The sequence below is a fragment of the Gymnodraco acuticeps genome, unplaced genomic scaffold (assembly GCF_902827175.1).
Source record: "Gymnodraco acuticeps unplaced genomic scaffold, fGymAcu1.1, whole genome shotgun sequence".
NCBI classification, from domain to species: domain Eukaryota; kingdom Metazoa; phylum Chordata; class Actinopteri; order Perciformes; family Bathydraconidae; genus Gymnodraco; species Gymnodraco acuticeps.
Genome location: NW_022991154.1, coordinates 8,939,009 through 8,957,310, shown reverse-complemented (window position 1 = coordinate 8,957,310; position 18,302 = coordinate 8,939,009). Strand labels below are relative to the sequence as shown.

General features: G+C 43.4%; 1 protein-coding gene across 1 annotated transcript; it reads left to right on the top strand.

The window, feature by feature from the left end:
• Positions 1-14,030: 14,030 nt before the first annotated feature.
• LOC117560579 lies at positions 14,031-16,553 on the top strand. Its single transcript, XM_034237502.1, has 3 exons — positions 14,031-14,470; positions 15,080-15,215; positions 15,424-16,553. The coding sequence occupies exons 1-3, from the start codon at positions 14,232-14,234 to the stop codon at positions 16,378-16,380; spliced, it is 1,332 nt and encodes a 443-aa protein (XP_034093393.1). The 5' UTR covers positions 14,031-14,231; the 3' UTR covers positions 16,381-16,553.
• The last annotated feature ends 1,749 nt before the right edge of the window (positions 16,554-18,302 follow it).

The following is an 18,302-nucleotide window of genomic DNA, read 5'->3' as shown; positions in this document are numbered from 1 at the left end:
ATATTGCAAATCAAAACCTTTATTGACCACTAGTTACCAACAATTGCATTTCTATCTCCTGTTATTAATGCATTCAAATGGCCCGCCACGAACTTCCGGGAACTTTCTGAGTCTCCACGAACCACTTGACGATTAAGCATTTTGGACTTCCGCTATCGCAACTCTTCTATCTATACGGCGCTGACCCATTCTAGCCATGCCTCATATCCCTCCGTTTCAGCCCTGTTACTAAAGTGCTGATTCAGGGTATAAAGCTTTAAAAAAATAAAAAAAGAGCTTATGCCTGCTCATGCGCGACCCGGCAGATACTGTCTAAATGCTGCGGTGATTAAATGCCATATCATGTTCAAAACCACATCAAGGATTATTTCTGAAACAGTATGGAGCTCAAATGCTTTTTCTCTTGCGGGTTTACAACAAGGTGAGTTCATTTTTTTATCATGCTTGTTACACATACTCACCAGTACAGATGCTTGCTAATGTAAACACAGACCATATTACGTTGGGCATTGATTCTGATAGCGACGTTTCTGATAGGGCCGTGGGTCCACCATCCGATATGATGTAATTTATATCATATCGGATGGTAAATCTGGATCAGCTCCGTTGTACCCCCGTTTTTAGAGATTTGCGCACGGAGGAAAAGAGAGAGGGTTTTCTGTTCTGACACTCTGTGAATTCCCTGACACACCGAGGACGCATATTTATTTATAAAAGACATAAAAAAGTGCATTTTGCATGATAGGTCCCCTTTAATGCTCACCAGGGGCCTCATGTATAACGCCGTGTGTAGGATTCACGTGGGAAGGTTGCTTACATAGTAGAAATCCGAAAAATAGGTCCATACATTTTCCGCCACTTCCTGATTCACCAAACATTGCGTACCGGCAAGGAAAGTGCGTATGGCACTTCCTACGTCGGTTTCCCTTTATAAATCACAACCGACTCGAAATGCGGCGCAGCTTTTGTGGGCTTCACGTAACGCCCATATTTGCCAATAAATAGTCAAAGAAACGCCCATTCATTCATTCATTCTGAATGACTTTATGAAGAAGATCGCAGGAAATGACGACAGAACAGCTAAAAAAGACATCTCACGCCGTGTCAGATGTGAGTTATTTTTGGGAGGTCGAGATAAATCATATTGTTTGGTGGATGCAGTTTGAACAGGGGAGCAGCATGGAGGTCGGATCGTCACCAAAATAAATAAATAAATGGCCCGAAAAAGGTTAATGACAAAAACAATACACATAGCCTTCCTCAGGCAGTGTGTTTGTACCGGGGACAGGAGACACCCCCTTGATGAGAGACTGTAAGAAGTGATCGGGGAACCCCCCCGGAGTGGAGTCATGACGACTGGATCTGAATTATGTTTTTGTATTTGGTGGTTTGTGTTCCAGCTGTCGATCAGCTGTGCGCAGCGTCTCCACTGCAGCCTGTGCATCTCAACCCCCCCGCAGCAACCCTATTTCCACCAGTTAAAGGAAATACAACGAATGTGTTGTGTTATATCAGCTGTACAATTGACCACATATGGTGTTCTTAGCTTCCATACCTCCTGTGTTTTACGAGCGACTTATCAAGTCTTGGCAAACGGCATAAAACACGATTGAACGTGATAGTATATAAAACCATGCTCGTAACAACCTATAGAAATGCAACACGGCGTCAGTTTAGACGTAATGCTGTCCTCCTGCTTACCGCATCATTTATGAGAAAACATTTCATAACATTAACACAACATATTCGAGATGGTTTTCAATAACATATCCGTATTTATTTATTTCTCCAAGTTATGTTTGTGTGTGCACTGAGGAGTCTCAAACAGGCGTTTGTTTAATCATTTTAAGATTGGCTTTAATCAATGTTTGAAAATGAATTCTTCATATATGATAAATGAGAGGTAACATTTTATTTATGGTATTATTTCCACATATTTCTCTCCATTCTTCCTTCTGCCAACGGTGTCGCAGTTTCTCGTCTCTCCCGTTGTTGTGCTTAGTGCGTACGCATGGGTTAGCGTTTGCGTGGAGGACCGCACATTTTCCCGTCAAGTTAGTATTTTATAAATCGCAAACATTGCGTAGAAACTGGCATACGCCATTTTTTGAGCGTATATCCCTTTATAAATGAGGCCCCTGGCCTTTGGGACGGAGTGCAAAAAGCCAAGGGAGTGGAGAGCTAAATATTGGCATGCAGTTGTCTTCAGGCCTGGACTCTTATCATCCATGAGAAATTTGGAGCATATTGCAGAATGTATTATTGAGTCACAACATGTTCCTGTTGTGCGTGGTGTTGTAGGAGTAAATCACAACTAATCCCTCTTCTTACTGACAACCAGGCTTTGTAGGAGGTTACGTAGAGGGCGGTTGAACAACCAGCTGGATGGTTGGGGGTGGTGTTGCTTTTCTTGATCTCGTACATCCTGCAAAGATGTTGGATGAAGTTGCTTTCAAAAAGGTCAGAGTGGAATCAACCATGCCAAACTTGCAGAACCACTTAATGACCAACACATTTGATCATGGGTTGGGACTTCCTGGGTTTAGTTGGAAAAGGCATCGGTCTTGACAAGAAAAAGGTTCCATTCCGTTCTGAAATGGTTTAAATAGTGAAATCAACAGCAACTATTTGATTTTGTCGAGAAGCGAGTGTAATGGCCCATGTGAGGGTCTTTAGCTACCTGACAACAATCACACTCCAGACACCATTGTTTGATGATGCTTTACGAGCTGAACCTCGTCTACCTTGCAATAGAGCACCCAGTCTGGTTCCACTATCTTGTCCCACTTTCTGCCCAGAACAATCGTTTTGATAGAGGCCTGGCGTTGTTCGGCTGCATCCGGGCCAATCCTCGTGGTCCAAATCCTCCGACATTCCTCAATGGTAGGGTCAGAATCCTGTAAAACATATAGGCAACACAGATTGTGACAAGGGAAAGCCATTGGCCTGAGTCGCACGGGTTGCCTGATTATCTCCATTTGCCTGCTGCTGTCCTTCAGAAATGGAAAGCCAGAGATGACATAGTCAGATGGTTTTGCATTGGCTTGGTGCCTCTGATAGGGTCCATCTGCATTCTGATTAATATAACCAGACCTGTACTTGATGGTAAAGTCAAATGCAGCTAGTTGTGCAGCCCAACGCTCTTCTGTAGCTCACAGCTTGTCTGTGGATAGATGACTGAGACGGTTATTATCCATGTACACAAAACATTTATTTCTCAGCAGGAAATCTCTTAAATATTTTAGTATCTGCCCATTTGAGTGCCAGAAGCTCCAATTACATAGAGCTGTTGTCTTATGTAATGCTCTGTAGACTTAAGGCCACAACTAGCATTTGCTTTAAGTCTGACCTTGCGGTCCTGTTCTTCGTAGAGCACAGCTAGCAGTCCACTTTAGCGGGCATCAACCGCTAGGAGAAGTTATCATAGGCTACCAACTACACAGCCGTTAGATTCATTCTTGATTGTTTTTTGGGATTTTGCGGAAGTAAGTTTACCAACTAGTTGATGCAAAGGCCATAGTAGTTTGGGAACACTGAAAAAGCAATGCAACTCTGGCACACTGTAGATTGCTTTCACTTCTCTTTTCTCTGTAGAAGAGACATTGAATTGGTACAAGAAGAAAATTAATGTTGTTAAACACCACCTAGATTTCATTCCCATGAATAACACTAAAACCCAAAACATTTACACAGCTGATTTACAATAGACGGTGACCTTGACGCTTGCCACTGACACTTACCTCTCAGAAGGGGCGGATCTAGACAAATATTCATGGGGTGGCAAGAGGGTGGCAGGAGAATTTCAGGGGTGGCATCCCCTGGCAGAAGTATATGCTGATTTAATCGCAGTCATATGTCAATGTTAACTTGGAAAGCCACAATATTAATATTTTAACTAAATATCATTGGGTGACATTATTGTGGCACATTAGTAAAGCCATACATATAAATATATAAGGTGGCAGACATAATTTAATGAATTTTAACTGAATTAGTTGGTTTCACTCTTAGACCAGCAGGGGTACCAAATCTATGCAGACTGCTGCAATAAGTACATTAATTAACTGTCTCATCGATGTGTGTCTGTATGAATATGATAATATTAACAATCATATTATTCCTATTAGCTGTCAATCACTGTTATGATTCACATATTCAGTGTTATTATTAAATAAACTATGTTTTTTGGAGGAGTTAATGATGAACGTTCCTCAAGATGCTTGCTCACCCTCCTTCAAATTTGAAAGACCAGTAATTACTATCATAAATCAAAATAATCAAAAGAACAGTTCAGCGCCCCTCAACTTCATTGCAAACACTTACAACCTTGACTTTACATCAGAAAGAACAAACATTAAAGAAGTGACTAACTGCATTAATTAGGGTTAAAAAACATGTATTCAGCTAAAACATATACATCGCTGCAGTTATTATCCAGTGGAAAGTCCTTACCTACTCGCCTAGTTAAATCAAAGTGGTTACTTTTTTTTGGCTGGGCCGTGAAGTTTTACACACCGTCTTATTTGACTTTCTCAGGACTTGAAACTGTTTTTTGCGGGCAGACCCCCACAAAGAAGAAAAATATATTTACACACGTAAGGTCATCATTTTAACAGTTTTTTATGCTCATTGAGTCATCCGTGAGCAGAGCATCAAGTTGGCATGCCTATAACAGCTGAATGTGGCGATTACCATCTTGTTCAGCAAAACGCCTCACAAACTTATTAAGATCTAAAGCTTTGGTGCGTTTTGATTCCATGCTGAGTACAGCCAAACTTAACAGGCTCTTCTCTGTCATTGTAGACCGCAAACAGTGGCGGCGCCAGAGTATTTGTGTTGGGTAATCTATGGTAGGGCTAACCCATACAGTGGTGGGGCTCAAGTCAGTATTTGCAATGTAATTACATACACGCTCCCCTTGACAGTGAAACGCCACGCGTGAGGTTTAGAATATTTCCCTGTCTCAATCCAAATTGAACTGTATGAAATAAAAAGGCACATTTGTCTTGTAGTAAATAAAAAGGGCGACCTGGAGCCAATCCTGCAACTTCCCCACAGGTGAAAGAGTTGACATGCTGAAAACCCAACCCCTGCAGGGGGGTCTGGGGGGATTCTCCCCCAGGAGATTTTTTGAAATACTAACATAAAATACACATTCTGGTACTCTCTTGAGAAGAAAACTAAATAAATCTATTACTCCACGACATATTTAAAAAAATGAATGCCATTTTAGTTTTTTGTTACTTTGTTCTGAAAGCTGAACCTGCTGCTCCTCACAGAGAGAAGAGGGAAGAGGCTGTGTGAATTACTTTACATTGTGGATAAGGGTGGATAGCCCCCATTGTTCTGTGTCAAAATGAAAGACAGCCCACACACCTATCAATCATCAAACCGTGGGGTCTTATTTCATTACGTGTTGATTTCTATCAACAAGTAATGTTGTATCGATGTATATAGAGATATACTACAGCAAAAGTATTCTCCGTCGGGACTTCCTGCAACAAGACCACGCCGTTATCGTGATTCTGATTGGTCAGAAGATATTATCAAAGATGTTCTATTGAGAAGACGATCACTAGGTGACAAAAGTTTTCAAAACCGTTTCTAGTCTTCGGTATTTCCAGACAAGTGGCTACTGAAATCAATCTTACTAACTGCTGTCTGTGCAATTTACTCCGCGCGAGTTGGCAGACTTTATTTTGCTTACTTTAACATCATTGTTCATGGTGGGGCTAAGCCATTTCTTGGTATGGCTGTAGCCTACCCCAGCCATACCCTGACCGCAAATACCTCATTCCTTCTGTCTACTTGGATCCGAAATGCTTATCGTTTTGCTCTGTCCTCCCGTTCAAATGAAATCGCCGCCAATCATATTTCCAAGCTCGCGCCAGGGGGGGGGGGGGGGGGTTACAAGGCTCGCGTCTTGTGCGGCATTCACTTGCACTCGGACATTAGAGATTTTCTCTCATAAATGTCCGATGAGCCACAACTTTTCTTTCAAAACAAAGCTGCCAACTGGGGTGGCAAGGCATTTTTCTGAGGTGGCAGCTGCCACCCCGTGCCACTGCCTCTCAGTGGGAAAGAACAAGGCATCTTAATCCTCAAATTCCTTGCAATACTTTGGGATAACACTAAATATCTCAGGACTTATTTAACAGGTATCACACTGTATTCAAATGCAACACTTTCATGTTTTTGAATGATGGGGTTGTCCTTTTCCCTTTCCAATATACAGTAGAGGACATTATCTTGATTAGTGCTTTTCACCCCATCTCGTTGAAGTGAATGTCCCATTATCGTTGTTTTTAAACTGTATCTTGTATTTTGCTTTTACAAAAACAGCAACCACCACTGCATCGTGAATCACATTTTGGAACAGATTCAAGGTGTATTTCTAGCAGGTCTGGCCTTGCTAACGTGTAAGCCTACTCTGTGCTCCACTTTAAACTTCACAGAACCAAGCTGTGCTCAAAGAAGATGAATTAGCTGCATTCAAAATCACTTTCCTCCAATCAACTGTCAAATCCATCACCAACGCTCATTCCCATTTAGACTTAACTGTCTGTATTCTGTCATCAGACGAGTGCATAATATCCGCATGCATTTTTTTAAATGAAGCCATTCTTGAGCAACCCTCTGTTGTAAAATAACAAATAATGAACCTTGTAACCTTGTTACTTGATATAATTCCAAGGGGTAATGGGCTCGTTATGGTTACGAACCATGACATGCTCGTTTCTGCCATTTATATAGAGTAATGGCTTTCTTTATGTAATGAAGAAGCCTGGATATTAGGGGAGTGAGCCCTGAAAAGCAGCATAGTGAAGGAAATAACTGTAATGTTTTGTTCCAAATTATGTCGATCAGGGATCTGCTGTTTAGTTGTTACGTGTGTGTGTGTGTGTGTGTGTGTGTGTGTGTGTGTGTGTGTGTGTGTGTGTGTGTGTGTGTGTGTGTGTGTGTGTGTGTGTGTGTGTGTGTGTGTAGGGGGGTTGTGGTGCAGTTGATGTATTCTGTGTGTGTGAGTGTGTAGGGGGGGTTGTGGTGCAGTTGATGTATTTTGTGTGTGTGTGTGTAGGGGGGGTTGTGGTGCAGTTGATGTATTGTGTGTGTGTGTGTGTGTGTGTGTGTGTGTGTGTGTGTGTAGGGCGGGTTGTGGTGCAGTTGATGTATGTTGTGTGTCTGAGTGTGTAGTTGTTGGTAGGGTGTTTCTTTTAAGAGATGTTTTTTTGAAGGATATCAAAAGTATCCCTCCTTCTCCTTCTCTCCTAAACCCACTACATCACCATGGCAACCGGACCAATCAGCTCCACTGAATATGCCAGATAAGTCCGACTTGAAAGACTAAGAAAATCCCTCCTTACCTCGCCTCCCTCCCTCCCTCCTACTGTCATCCATTTCTTGCCCCCTCATGCTCTCATCCTCTCTCCATGCAATATATTTTTCTTTATCTCTCCCCTGCTTGTCACTCTTTCGCTGCCATACACATCACGATATTCTCTTTTTGTCTCATCCTCCCCTGCATGGCTTTCCTGGCTCCTATCCCATTCCCTCTCATCCCCTTTCTCCTCGTCTGCTTTACTTCCCCTCTTCGTGCAACTCTCTTCCTTCCTCTTTTATTTATTATACATCCCTCCCTCCCTCCTTCTGTGCTCTTCATGTAATTTCTCTCACGTCCCTCCTTTCATTGGATTAAAAAGACACACCCAGATATTGTGCAAAAAAAGATCTCTCTTCATGGCAGAGGCCCATAGTGAGATACGAGGACTGGCATGGTGCTGACACTCACCATCTGTCCCCGAGACATAGGGACCCGGAGAGAGAGAGGGGGGGGGGCTTTTATGAAGCCGCCAAGACAGCCTCTCAATTTGCGCTTCACGCTTCAAGGGCAAAACTGCTGCTCTACTTACAGTATATGAAGCAAATCTTAACATTTGGCAGTGACAAAAGATGCCTCATTGTTGCACTGATATGGAAAAATGAAAGCGTGGTCGTGGTTGCATGCTTGCCAGCCGTAAGAGCTAGTGCTGATTGTGATCCAACCATTGAGTGCAGGTGATAAAACATTTGCTTATCAGTCCAGAATTAAAGAATGTAACTGCTCCTCAACCACATATTAAATCATCTCAAATAATACGTCCTAAAGAATAGTGTTCAGTCAGACAACTCACGTGTTCCTTTAACATGTTTATTAGAAGCAGCATATAGTTGAGTTTGGCGACTAGGCTCGGGCATCATCACTCCATAGATATACATAGCACGATGAGTGATGATTAAATAACTAACCCCCGAGCCTACAGGTGGAAGCTGGGGTGGAAGCTGGGGTGGTGGTGGGGCAGGCAAGCAGCAGCGACGTAGAGGTAGCTGCAGCAATAGCAGCAGCAAGCAATGCATGGAGAGAGATCTGGCAGGTTAAATAGAGCGGCATATTAAGGAGACTCTGTTTGGTTGGTTGTAGAGTGGCAAGGGGGCGTTATGTACGAATGCAGCATAAGTGCTCGAGTTGACTGCCTGAACTAGCTCGCAGGCTTCGCCCCATTTCAGTCAGACAACTCACGTGTTCCTTTAACATGTTTATTAGAAGCAGCATATAGTTGAGTTTGGCGACTAGGCTCGGGCATCATCACTCCATAGATATACATAGCATGATGAGTGATGATTAAATAACTAACCCCCAAAACTGCGTGGAGATTAGATACTATCCCCCAAAACTGCATAGCCCGAGCCTGACGCTGGTGATGTAAGACTGATAAGTAGAGGGCCTGGCGAGCTGCCATGTGGCCATACCCCCTAAGCACAGCGGCTTTAAGGGGAATATACTACTAAGTGAGACTGCTATGTGTAGACCTGAGGAATTGCCCATAGCCGATTCTTCCCTGAGCACAGCGGCTTTGAGAGGAATATACTACCTAATGAAACTGCTATGTGAAGGCCCGGGAACAGCCCGAAAAGCCATCCCCCTTAAGCACCACGGCTTTGAGGGGAATATACTACCTAGTGACTGCTATGTGAAGGCCTGAGAACAGCCCGAAAATCCATCCCCCTTAAGCACCGCGGCTTTGAGGGGAATATACTACCTAGAGAGACTGCTATGTGTAGGCCTGGAAGTGACCAGTGCCGACCCCCCCCCCAGCACCGCGGCTTTGAGGGGAATACACTACCCATCAAGACTGCTGTGTCTAGGTCTTTAAGGCAGCGACAATGAGCTTCCCCCCCCCCCCCCCAAACATGCAGCTATGAGGGGAATATACTATAATGAAATAAATATAATCTAACCCAGCAACCACCTGGTATGCGGTGAACCATCAGATCCTCCTTCGCACTCTCCAAAAACGTGGGGTTTCAGGCTCAGCACTTTCCCTCCTCACCTCATACCTCAAAGACCGTACCTACAGGGTAGCTTCGAGAGGGTCTGAGTCCGACCCTTGTCAATTAACTACAGGGGTCCCTCAGGGCTCTGTTCTTGGTCCCCTCCTCTTCTCCCTGTACACAAACTCGCTCGGATCAGTCATTAGCCCGCATGGTTTTTCATACCACTGCTGACGACACCCAATTAATTCTGTCCTTTCCCCGCTCAGAGACCCAGGTCGTCGCACGCATCTCTGCTTGTCTAGCTGACATCTCTCAGTGGATGTCTGCTCATCACCTCAAGCTCAACAAGACTGAACTGCTTTTCCTTCCGGGAAAAGATTGTCCCACTCTTGACCTGACTATCAACATCGGCACCTGTTGTTTCCCCGACTCAGACTGCAAGGAATCTGGGTGTGATCCTAGATAACAACCTGTCCTTCACTGCAAACATCGCTGCTACAACCCGTTGCTGCAGATACACGCTTTACAACATCAGGAAGATACGTCCCCAGCTGACACAGAAAGCGACGCAGGTTCTGGTCCAGGCTCTCGTCATCTCACGCCTAGACTACTGCAACTCCCTCCTGGCTGGTCTACCTGCATGTGCCATCCGACCTCTGCAGCTCACCCAGAATGCAGCGGCTCGTTTGGTCTTCAACCTTCCTACATTTTCACACACCATTCCGCTCCTCCGCTCCCTTCACTGGCTTCCGGTAACTGCTAGAATCCACTTCAAGACACTGGTACTTGCTTACCATGCTGTGAATGGATCTGGCCCTTCGTACATCCAGGACATGGTTAAACTGTATACCCCAGCGCGTGCACTACGCTCTGCATCAGCCAAACGACTCGCTGCACCCTCGCTGCGAGGGGGACCCAAGTTCCCATCAGCAAAAACACGTGGGTTTGCTATCCTGGCTCCAAAATGGTGGAATGAGCTCCCCATTGACATCAGGACAGCAGAAAGCTTACACACCTTCCGGCGCAGACTGAAAACTCATCTCTTTCGACTCCACCTCGAGCGATATAATTATTAACAAAGCACTTATATACTAATAAAGGACTGGCTTATCAAAAGCCAGTTGAGTAGCACTTGAAATGTGTGGCTCTATGAAACCTGATGTACTTATATGATTCTGTTTTCTTCAAGGTTGTGTCTTCCTGGTCGAATGTACTTATTGTAAGTCGCTTTGGATAAAAGCGTCAGCTAAATACAATGTAATGTAATGTAATGTATGCAATAACAGAATTCTACAGATATACATCTTTGAACGTTACTCATCATCGAGTAGTGCAAGAGCTCATGGTTGTTTGTGCTGCAAGGATCTCATTCATGTGAGGCATGATATAGCGCTGGTGGGCAGAAGATGACCGACGGCCCAGGATAATCAGGGTTGAGGTAGGCGGATATAGAGCTGCGGTTGTGGCTGTGCAGATTCTTAAACAGTGGGAATAGCGATCTGGGGGCAGGTCGCAGCTTAGGCAGAGATCACGCAGCTTGGAGGAGAACCCTCGTCGTTGGGTTTGCAGCCATCGAATAAACATGGATGCCGACCCATGTGTCAGAGGGCAATGATGCGAGAAGTTCAGCATGGAAGATAAAGGACAAAGAAAACAGTGTTAGTTTTAGCAATGATTATTCGGGGTTCCTTGACTCCCAAAACAGAACTGTCAGACATTGAATGTTTCAAAAAAGTGTGTATATTTGATCTCCAAAGTTAATTCAGTAAGGGAGAGATTATGCTGAGGATTAAAAGGTGAGAGGTCTGTGTATATTCGCCACCTGAGAAACCAATAGAAAGCTGCAATATCTGCATCTGACGTTTATCAAAGTATAGTGAAACCCCTTTGCCTGAACTTATACATTAACTTTTGCACGGGTGCAAAGTTAAGAGGCAGTCTTTATCATTGCGTGGAGGACGTGCCTTCTTAAGGCCCTTGAGGAGCAAATTAATGAACTCTAGCATGGCTTATAATACTTAGCACTTGAAGATTGCAGGATTCGAATGAAAATACAATTAATGCATGAACAACTATTATATCTATTGCATAAGTACACAGAGGAGGTTGGGACAGAAGAAGATAAAGTACCAAGCTGAATTGTATGCTTTGAATCATGCTCTTGGTTGGAGGCAGAATATGGGAAATCCTTGAGGGGCTTGACGTGTAGATCCAGAGTCATTTGGTTGAACGAAGGGCATGGCAAGCTGGTGGGGCAAACCACTCATTGTGAAATCCCCCGAACCAGCAGAAGGCGCAGCATCTGTAAGTAACTAGAGAGGATCTGAAGACACCGCAAGGTCATTATAAAAGAATGAACATAACCTTCCACTCGTCGCAGAGGGGCTAAGGACCAAAGATCTAAGCAATAGCCATCTCTAAGATTGCATTCATGCCGAATAGTCCGCGTCTTTACACCAGACGCAAGTGTATTACATCGTTTCATTTGCAGAAGGTTGGGTTTGCGTTCACCCAGGCAACCTCAAACAGACTATGAACTGTAAACTAAAGTCATTGTACGGAGATGCTTTTTCAACAATTGGCGGGACATTAAGCGGATAAAATGCAGATCCCAGCAATTCTACAGTAGCCTGCATCATGGAGCATTGGCAGGTTATTTTCATACTGCTGTTAATCTTGAGAGTACATCAACAGACTCTGCGGCCGGCGCATAGGATTATAAATCAGACAACGTGCATTAAAAACATTATAACACATAATGAGACGTTATGCAGTGAGGAGGTTTCACCGATGACAGGTGGCTCTGATGAGATTGTACTGCCTTTTCTCTGTACACAGGGGACCAGTGAGGTAAGCAGTCACCAGAATGAATGCATGACCCTATAGGTTACTGGATGTTGCACACAGCATAGATAGCAAAACAAGCGATGACGCGCAAAAAGTTGTTTTCCATGTTTTGATGCGGACTACGTCACACCAGCAATGAACCTCTCCAGAGTTTACTAGCGAGCGACCCGAGACCACCTCTTTTAGGCGGAGTAGAGGTATCGGACTGCTTCCACACCAATCCAACGAACCGCATAAAGGGGTTAACGCTACAGGGACCGATTCAATAGTACTAACCAAGCAGGTGTGAACGTGACCTAAGACTATGGTGCCTTAAGGTTTGAACAGAAAGGCTAGCGCTTGTTCCTTATAAATATAAAACATCTCTTTTAGAGAGACTACCAGTGGGAGACCATAATTGAAGGCAGTAATCAATATTGAATGTATTACAAGTCTAATATGTAGTATAACGTAGAGCACTTTGAACATTTGGAAAGGCGCTAAATAAATAACATGAATTGTAATTATGGCTGTTCTGATGCGGACAGCTTGTCTGGTGGCAGTAAAGCTTGCATTAGCACACTATCGAGAATGATACCGATAATTCTAGACGTGTGGAAGGGCTTCCAGTTCCTGTTCTGAAAGAGGTAGTTCTAGCTGTTGAAAAGTGTTATCTGGGAAAGTTAACAACTAGGAAATGGTTAAAAGATGGACACCAAGGGGTGCTTACAGGTGTTGCAGAGAATCCAGCATAATGCTTCTGATGAGGTGTCAAAGAAACGTGGGCTACTATGGAAACCAAATGCACATTTGATTGTAAAACCTTAAAATATATATGCCACAGAAGGCATATGGGATGTCTGCTTTCCCTGCCATGTCATCTACAGAGCAAAGAAACGGGAAAATCTTTAGTAGTTATAATACTCTTAACAGAATAATTGCGAGGAACTAACGGCTCAATAAAGAAACGTTGCTAGAATAATTCCTCCTAGCACTAGGCCAGGGGCCTGTCGTGTTTTTAAACGTTTAAATAGCAGCACGTGTAATACTCCTGGCTCCTTCAGTGCAAACTTCAGTCTTGAGTGCAGGTTTCAACAGACATGGGTCCCTGGGAGCCAGCATAACCTGCTAAGAAATCTTGATTTAAGCCTGTGATAAGGTCATTTGACGAACATCTGTGATTAGAAAGAGCTTGGAAACGATTTGCAGCATGAAGCCTCCTAAGGCACACCCAGCGAGGGGCAGATATTGCAGGTAGAGCTTAATTCCTGTGAGGAAAAACTCTTCTTTGGTAGGTGATTAAATGTACATGGCCGCTTTGCAGAGAATGATTCAAGGTATTCATAGAAAAGACACTGAAGGAGATTGAAGTCTAAAATGATGGTCAAAAATGTATCGAGCTTCCCTTCATATTCACGTGATGGAAATTATTAATTTATTTCCGTTTTTAATTTCATTGATTTTATAGTAGTATAAATACTTATACACATACAACTTCTGTATAAATGCCTCAAATATGACTTACTGCAGGCCAAATATTTCCATAATAAAACATTGCTTATGCAGAATAGTATTATATACCTGCCAAGATGCGATTCCTCAGGAATAGGCTACATGCACTAGGGTCTGAGACGTACTTCTGCCTTAGCCGTTATACTGCTCGGACGATTCCGGGTTGCTTCTGGTCTGCGTAGTTGAGCGTCCACAAATGTTTTACTGTTTAAATCTGTGGTTTAAATATGAGTCGACGGAAGATTTTCAAAACGGAGCATTTGCAAAGACAAGTAAAGAACTACTCCGAGCACTGCGGTGTCCCACTTTGTACGGCGTCAGCTAAATTCAACGGCGTCCTAAGTTTCCATGGCTTTCCGACCGAACTCGAGCTGCGAAGACAGTGGCTGGTTAAAATATGACGCGATAACTTTACAATCTCCTCTCACTCCAAGGTCTGCAGTCGTCACTTCGCTACGGATCAACTAATAGAGCCAAAAACCCTTGATGGCCGTAGGAGGCTTGTGAAAGGTGCTGTCCCAACTCTGTTTGAGTGGAATCACTTCACTGCTCAAACACCGCGGGCTAGTGTTTGGGAGAGAATGGAGCGGCCCACTGAACCAGTCTCTCGGGAGGAGCAGGAAGAGCACATCGATGTCCGTGACCATGATTACTGCTCAACCCCTGAACCAGCTTCACTGGACATGTCCTCTCAAGCTACAGAAGACAACTCCAAAACATTGGAGGATCTGCAGAAGCAACTGCAGGAGTTAAGAGTCCAGCGAGAGTTTTGCTTACAGCGGTTTGCTGGCTCCGACGACAACATCCGATTCTATACCAGGTAATGTTTTGGCTAAATTCTATCCAAGTTTTTGAGATGGGTTAGCTTATAAAGAATCCTGTTTACCTGCCGTTTGACTGCTGACTATTTGCATGCAGTGTTGGAATAAGTAGGCTACTCAACTTAACTGAAGTATAAGTACAAATACTATGGTTTGAAAATACTCCGAACTGAACATGTAGAATCATAAATCATGTGTTTTCATAAGTAACTAGAAACTATGAAGGTTAACTAAATGTGGTGGAGTAAAACATACTAATACTAACAACATACTGATAATACTTTACTACAAGTGGAAATCTTCAAAACTTTACCAAAGTAAAAGTACATGTCAATATCCACTGCGTTTCTCCCAGTTGCACACTTAAGAATGAAGAGTAAAAGTAGTCATTCTGTGTAAAATGTTCCCTGTATGTTTTAGATTATTATTACTGCTGCTTTAATGTAGTTGTTACATGTTACTGCTGTATATTACTATACCTGCACCAAGTGCCTTCTTAATCAGTCTATTTGAATTGTAATGTATTATAGCAAACAAGAGGAAAGCATTAGCCCATGTGTTACAGTTAACGAGTCAATTAATGACTGACATGTGTCTTTTGTGTACAGATTCCCGAGCTATAACCACCTGATGGCCTTCTGGTTTTTGATTGAGCCTTCCATTTATAAAATGGTTCGTGTTACAAGAGCGATATCAGCTGCCAAGAGGAATGAAGAAGTGGTTACACAGGCACGTCCATCAACGGTAGGCTACGTTTCTTTTAACACACAATCTAAACACAAACTGAAGGGAAAATGTTTCTCCAACATTTCATTGCTTTCGTGTAGGCTAAAAGGCTATAGTACTCAATCCTTTTTGAATACATCAGAGAACTAAAACAACTTAATGTTTTTCCCATGGTGTGCTACACTCATGACATTAATATAGTACCCTTTTTTTGTTTATCTTCCAGAGACAGCTGCTTCAGCCAATTGACGAGTTCTTCCTTTTTCTCTGCCTCCTGTCGGTGGGTTTGAAAGAGAGGGACCTTGCAAACCGCTTCAACGTACACCAGTCCACTGTGAGCCGCATCATTGCAACATGGACGAGTTTTCTTACAACTTTATTGGGGTCACAGTGCATCTGGCTTACACCTGCAGAAGTTCAAGCCCACCTCCCAGAGGCATTCAAAGATTTCCCAGACACACAGGTGATCCTGGATTGCACAGAGCTGAGGTGTCAAACACCATCCTCACTCCTCCTCCAAAGTGAAATGTATTCTACATACAAATCTCACTGCACCATGAAAGCCCTGGTTGGCATAGCCCCACATGGCGCAGTGACATTTGTTTCCAGTCTGTATGATGGTTCTGTCAGCGACAAGGAGATTTTCAAACAATCTGGAATAGCTGCGTTGTTGACTGAAAACATGGCAGTGATGGTAGATAAGGGCTTCCTGATCAGCGATTGCTGCAAATGCAAAATCACACCACTGCATCCCAGATACAAGAAGTTGACCCTGTACTTGCCAGTAATAGGCATGGCTTTTCTTGAGCTTAGGGGAGCCACATTCCATCTGCACATATTTGCAGTCGACATAATTTGGGACATTGGGACATTTGAATTCAACAAGGCCAAATTGGGGATATTCTGTTGGGTCAAAAACAACTCCATCAGGGGAGGCACCAAGCCAGGGTGTAGAGGGGTGAATGACAAGGCCACAAGGGGAGTAGTTCACGTTTGCCAGTCTACTGTATTCAGCTGCTACTGTGGGCTCCATCTCGGCACCTCTCCTCATTTCTGCAGTCTGCCTTGTACCTTTGAGTATTCGCTCTGCAAGAGAGTTAGCAGAGTTCTCACCTCTGACGTGACAAATCTCTCTAAACCTAGAGGCAGTAACCCTGGGTTTGCGGAGCAGATGCCACTCTGAGCTAGAGCTTTGCTCACGGGTAGCCTCCTCAATTTTGTGAGACATTTCCAAATCAACAGATAAGCTGTTCATATGTAGTTGCTCCTCTTCTGAGCACACCAGCGGTAAATCACATGGCAAGATCACATACCCCTCTATGGGCAAGTGGGGTGTTGGTGGTGTGTCAGTGTGAAGTGTGGTCTACCGAGACGTCAAAGCAGGCATCTGATAGGACAGAACACTGCCCTCCTGCACCATCCCAAAGGCACTTTCCACAAGGGGCTTGTCAGGTCTCATGTTCATTGTGGTCACAAGCGGCCTGTCTTCAATGCTGAATGCTGAGTATGCCTCCGTAACTCTGAACAGGCAGGGATCTGGTAATGGCCCCACCATGCCTCTGTAGAATCCACTCCTACAAAGAATGGCAAAGACAATATAGCACATTCAGTGTAGTGTGCTGTTTGGAACAGCAATGCTACTGTGTGATTGCACAAAACAGTTCCTGCAACACAGGAGCACTGGTTGTGCGTGAGCACCACTGGTGATGAATCACGAAGCGTTATCTAAAAAAGGGAGAAGAAATACGAGTGATTAGTAACCTCACTTGTGGTAAATGAGCCAGGAGGTTATTATGAGTAGAATTATTGGTTATTTTTACTGACCCATTATCCTAGAAGAAGCATGTATTCCTGAATGCTTAGTGTTACCCTCTTACCCTACAATACCACAATAAACTTTCTTTGGAAACTAAGATGCCTTGAAAATTGTATTAAAGCAGTTTTGACTATATATTTGAACCCCCAAACTTACACATCCATAATCAATGTAATAATATCTGACCAATCAGCTGTGATAAAGCAGGGAGAAGTAGGACACTGTTGAGATTCCCTTAAGGTAAACTAATGTTTAACTGAACTGAAACTCAATAAACAGGGGGGAACAGTGTCAATGCTGCCTGCCTACACTCAAACTGTGCGCTGTCTCGCTCTTCCGCATTGACCTGTAGCACAAGGCTCTCACGCTGACCTGCCCTGTCAGCCTGTCTTTATTGGACACTGAATGAAGAAAAACAGAGCAACAGCGTTAGATCTATACTCACGTCAAAACATCTATGGCAACATTGCTTTACAAAAGCTGATACCATTATGCAGTGTGGCTAACAACAAGATAACCTTGGCTAGGCTATAAGGCTATTAAACGATAGTATTTGTTAGCAAAATGGCTAATGTTTTAAATAATTAACACCAGAAACAGTACATAGCGTTACCCAGAGCCCTATAGTAGTCTACTATAGTAGTAGTATAATAATAATAATAATAGTAGTTATACTATAGGGCTCTGGCGTTACCTAGCTTTTGACAGCTAATGTTAGCGTAACCCGGAGCATAAGCTAGCTGGTTAGTACCGGCCCCGGTAATGGTACAAATCTCAACCTGTCGTTCAATGGACAGCTTCTCCCCCCCCCCCCCCCCCCCCCCCCATCTATGTATATACTCGCATTTTAGACTCTGTTGCTAACTGTATATCTGTATACTTGGTATGTCTTAAATGTCCGGTTAGGATGTATTAGAACGAAATCTAAAATGAAAATTGTAAATAAGCAATCTGTATGTAAAAAAACACCTGTATGTAAATTGTAAATAAGCCATCTGTATGTCAAATATGTCTTATATGTCTTAAATGACATGATGAATTGGAAATGGGGGACCCTGATGTAAACAAGACGAAAGTCTTTCTCTAGTCTGCATCCCCTTAACAATTGTATGTTTTGAGCTGTACTGTACTGTACCCAATATACAAGCTGTTAATAAACTTTTCAATCAATCAATCAAACCGGTTACCTTCTTACCTTCATAGTTGTGTATATATGACGCAGCATATCATTTGAAGCCTTTATCGAGTTTGCTGGCTGGGGCTTTAGTCGTCCGGCAAATCCGATGAAC

Excerpts from the sequence above, each read along its gene's own strand:
- LOC117560579 (XM_034237502.1), top strand. The coding sequence starts at position 14,232 with ATGGAGCGGCCCACTGAACCAGTCTCTCGGGAGGAGCAGGAAGAGCAC. Across the intron at positions 14,471-15,079 it reads AACATCCGATTCTATACCAG|ATTCCCGAGCTATAACCACC; the intron begins GTAATGTTTTGG and ends TTTTGTGTACAG. Across the intron at positions 15,216-15,423 it reads CACAGGCACGTCCATCAACG|AGACAGCTGCTTCAGCCAAT; the intron begins GTAGGCTACGTT and ends TTTATCTTCCAG.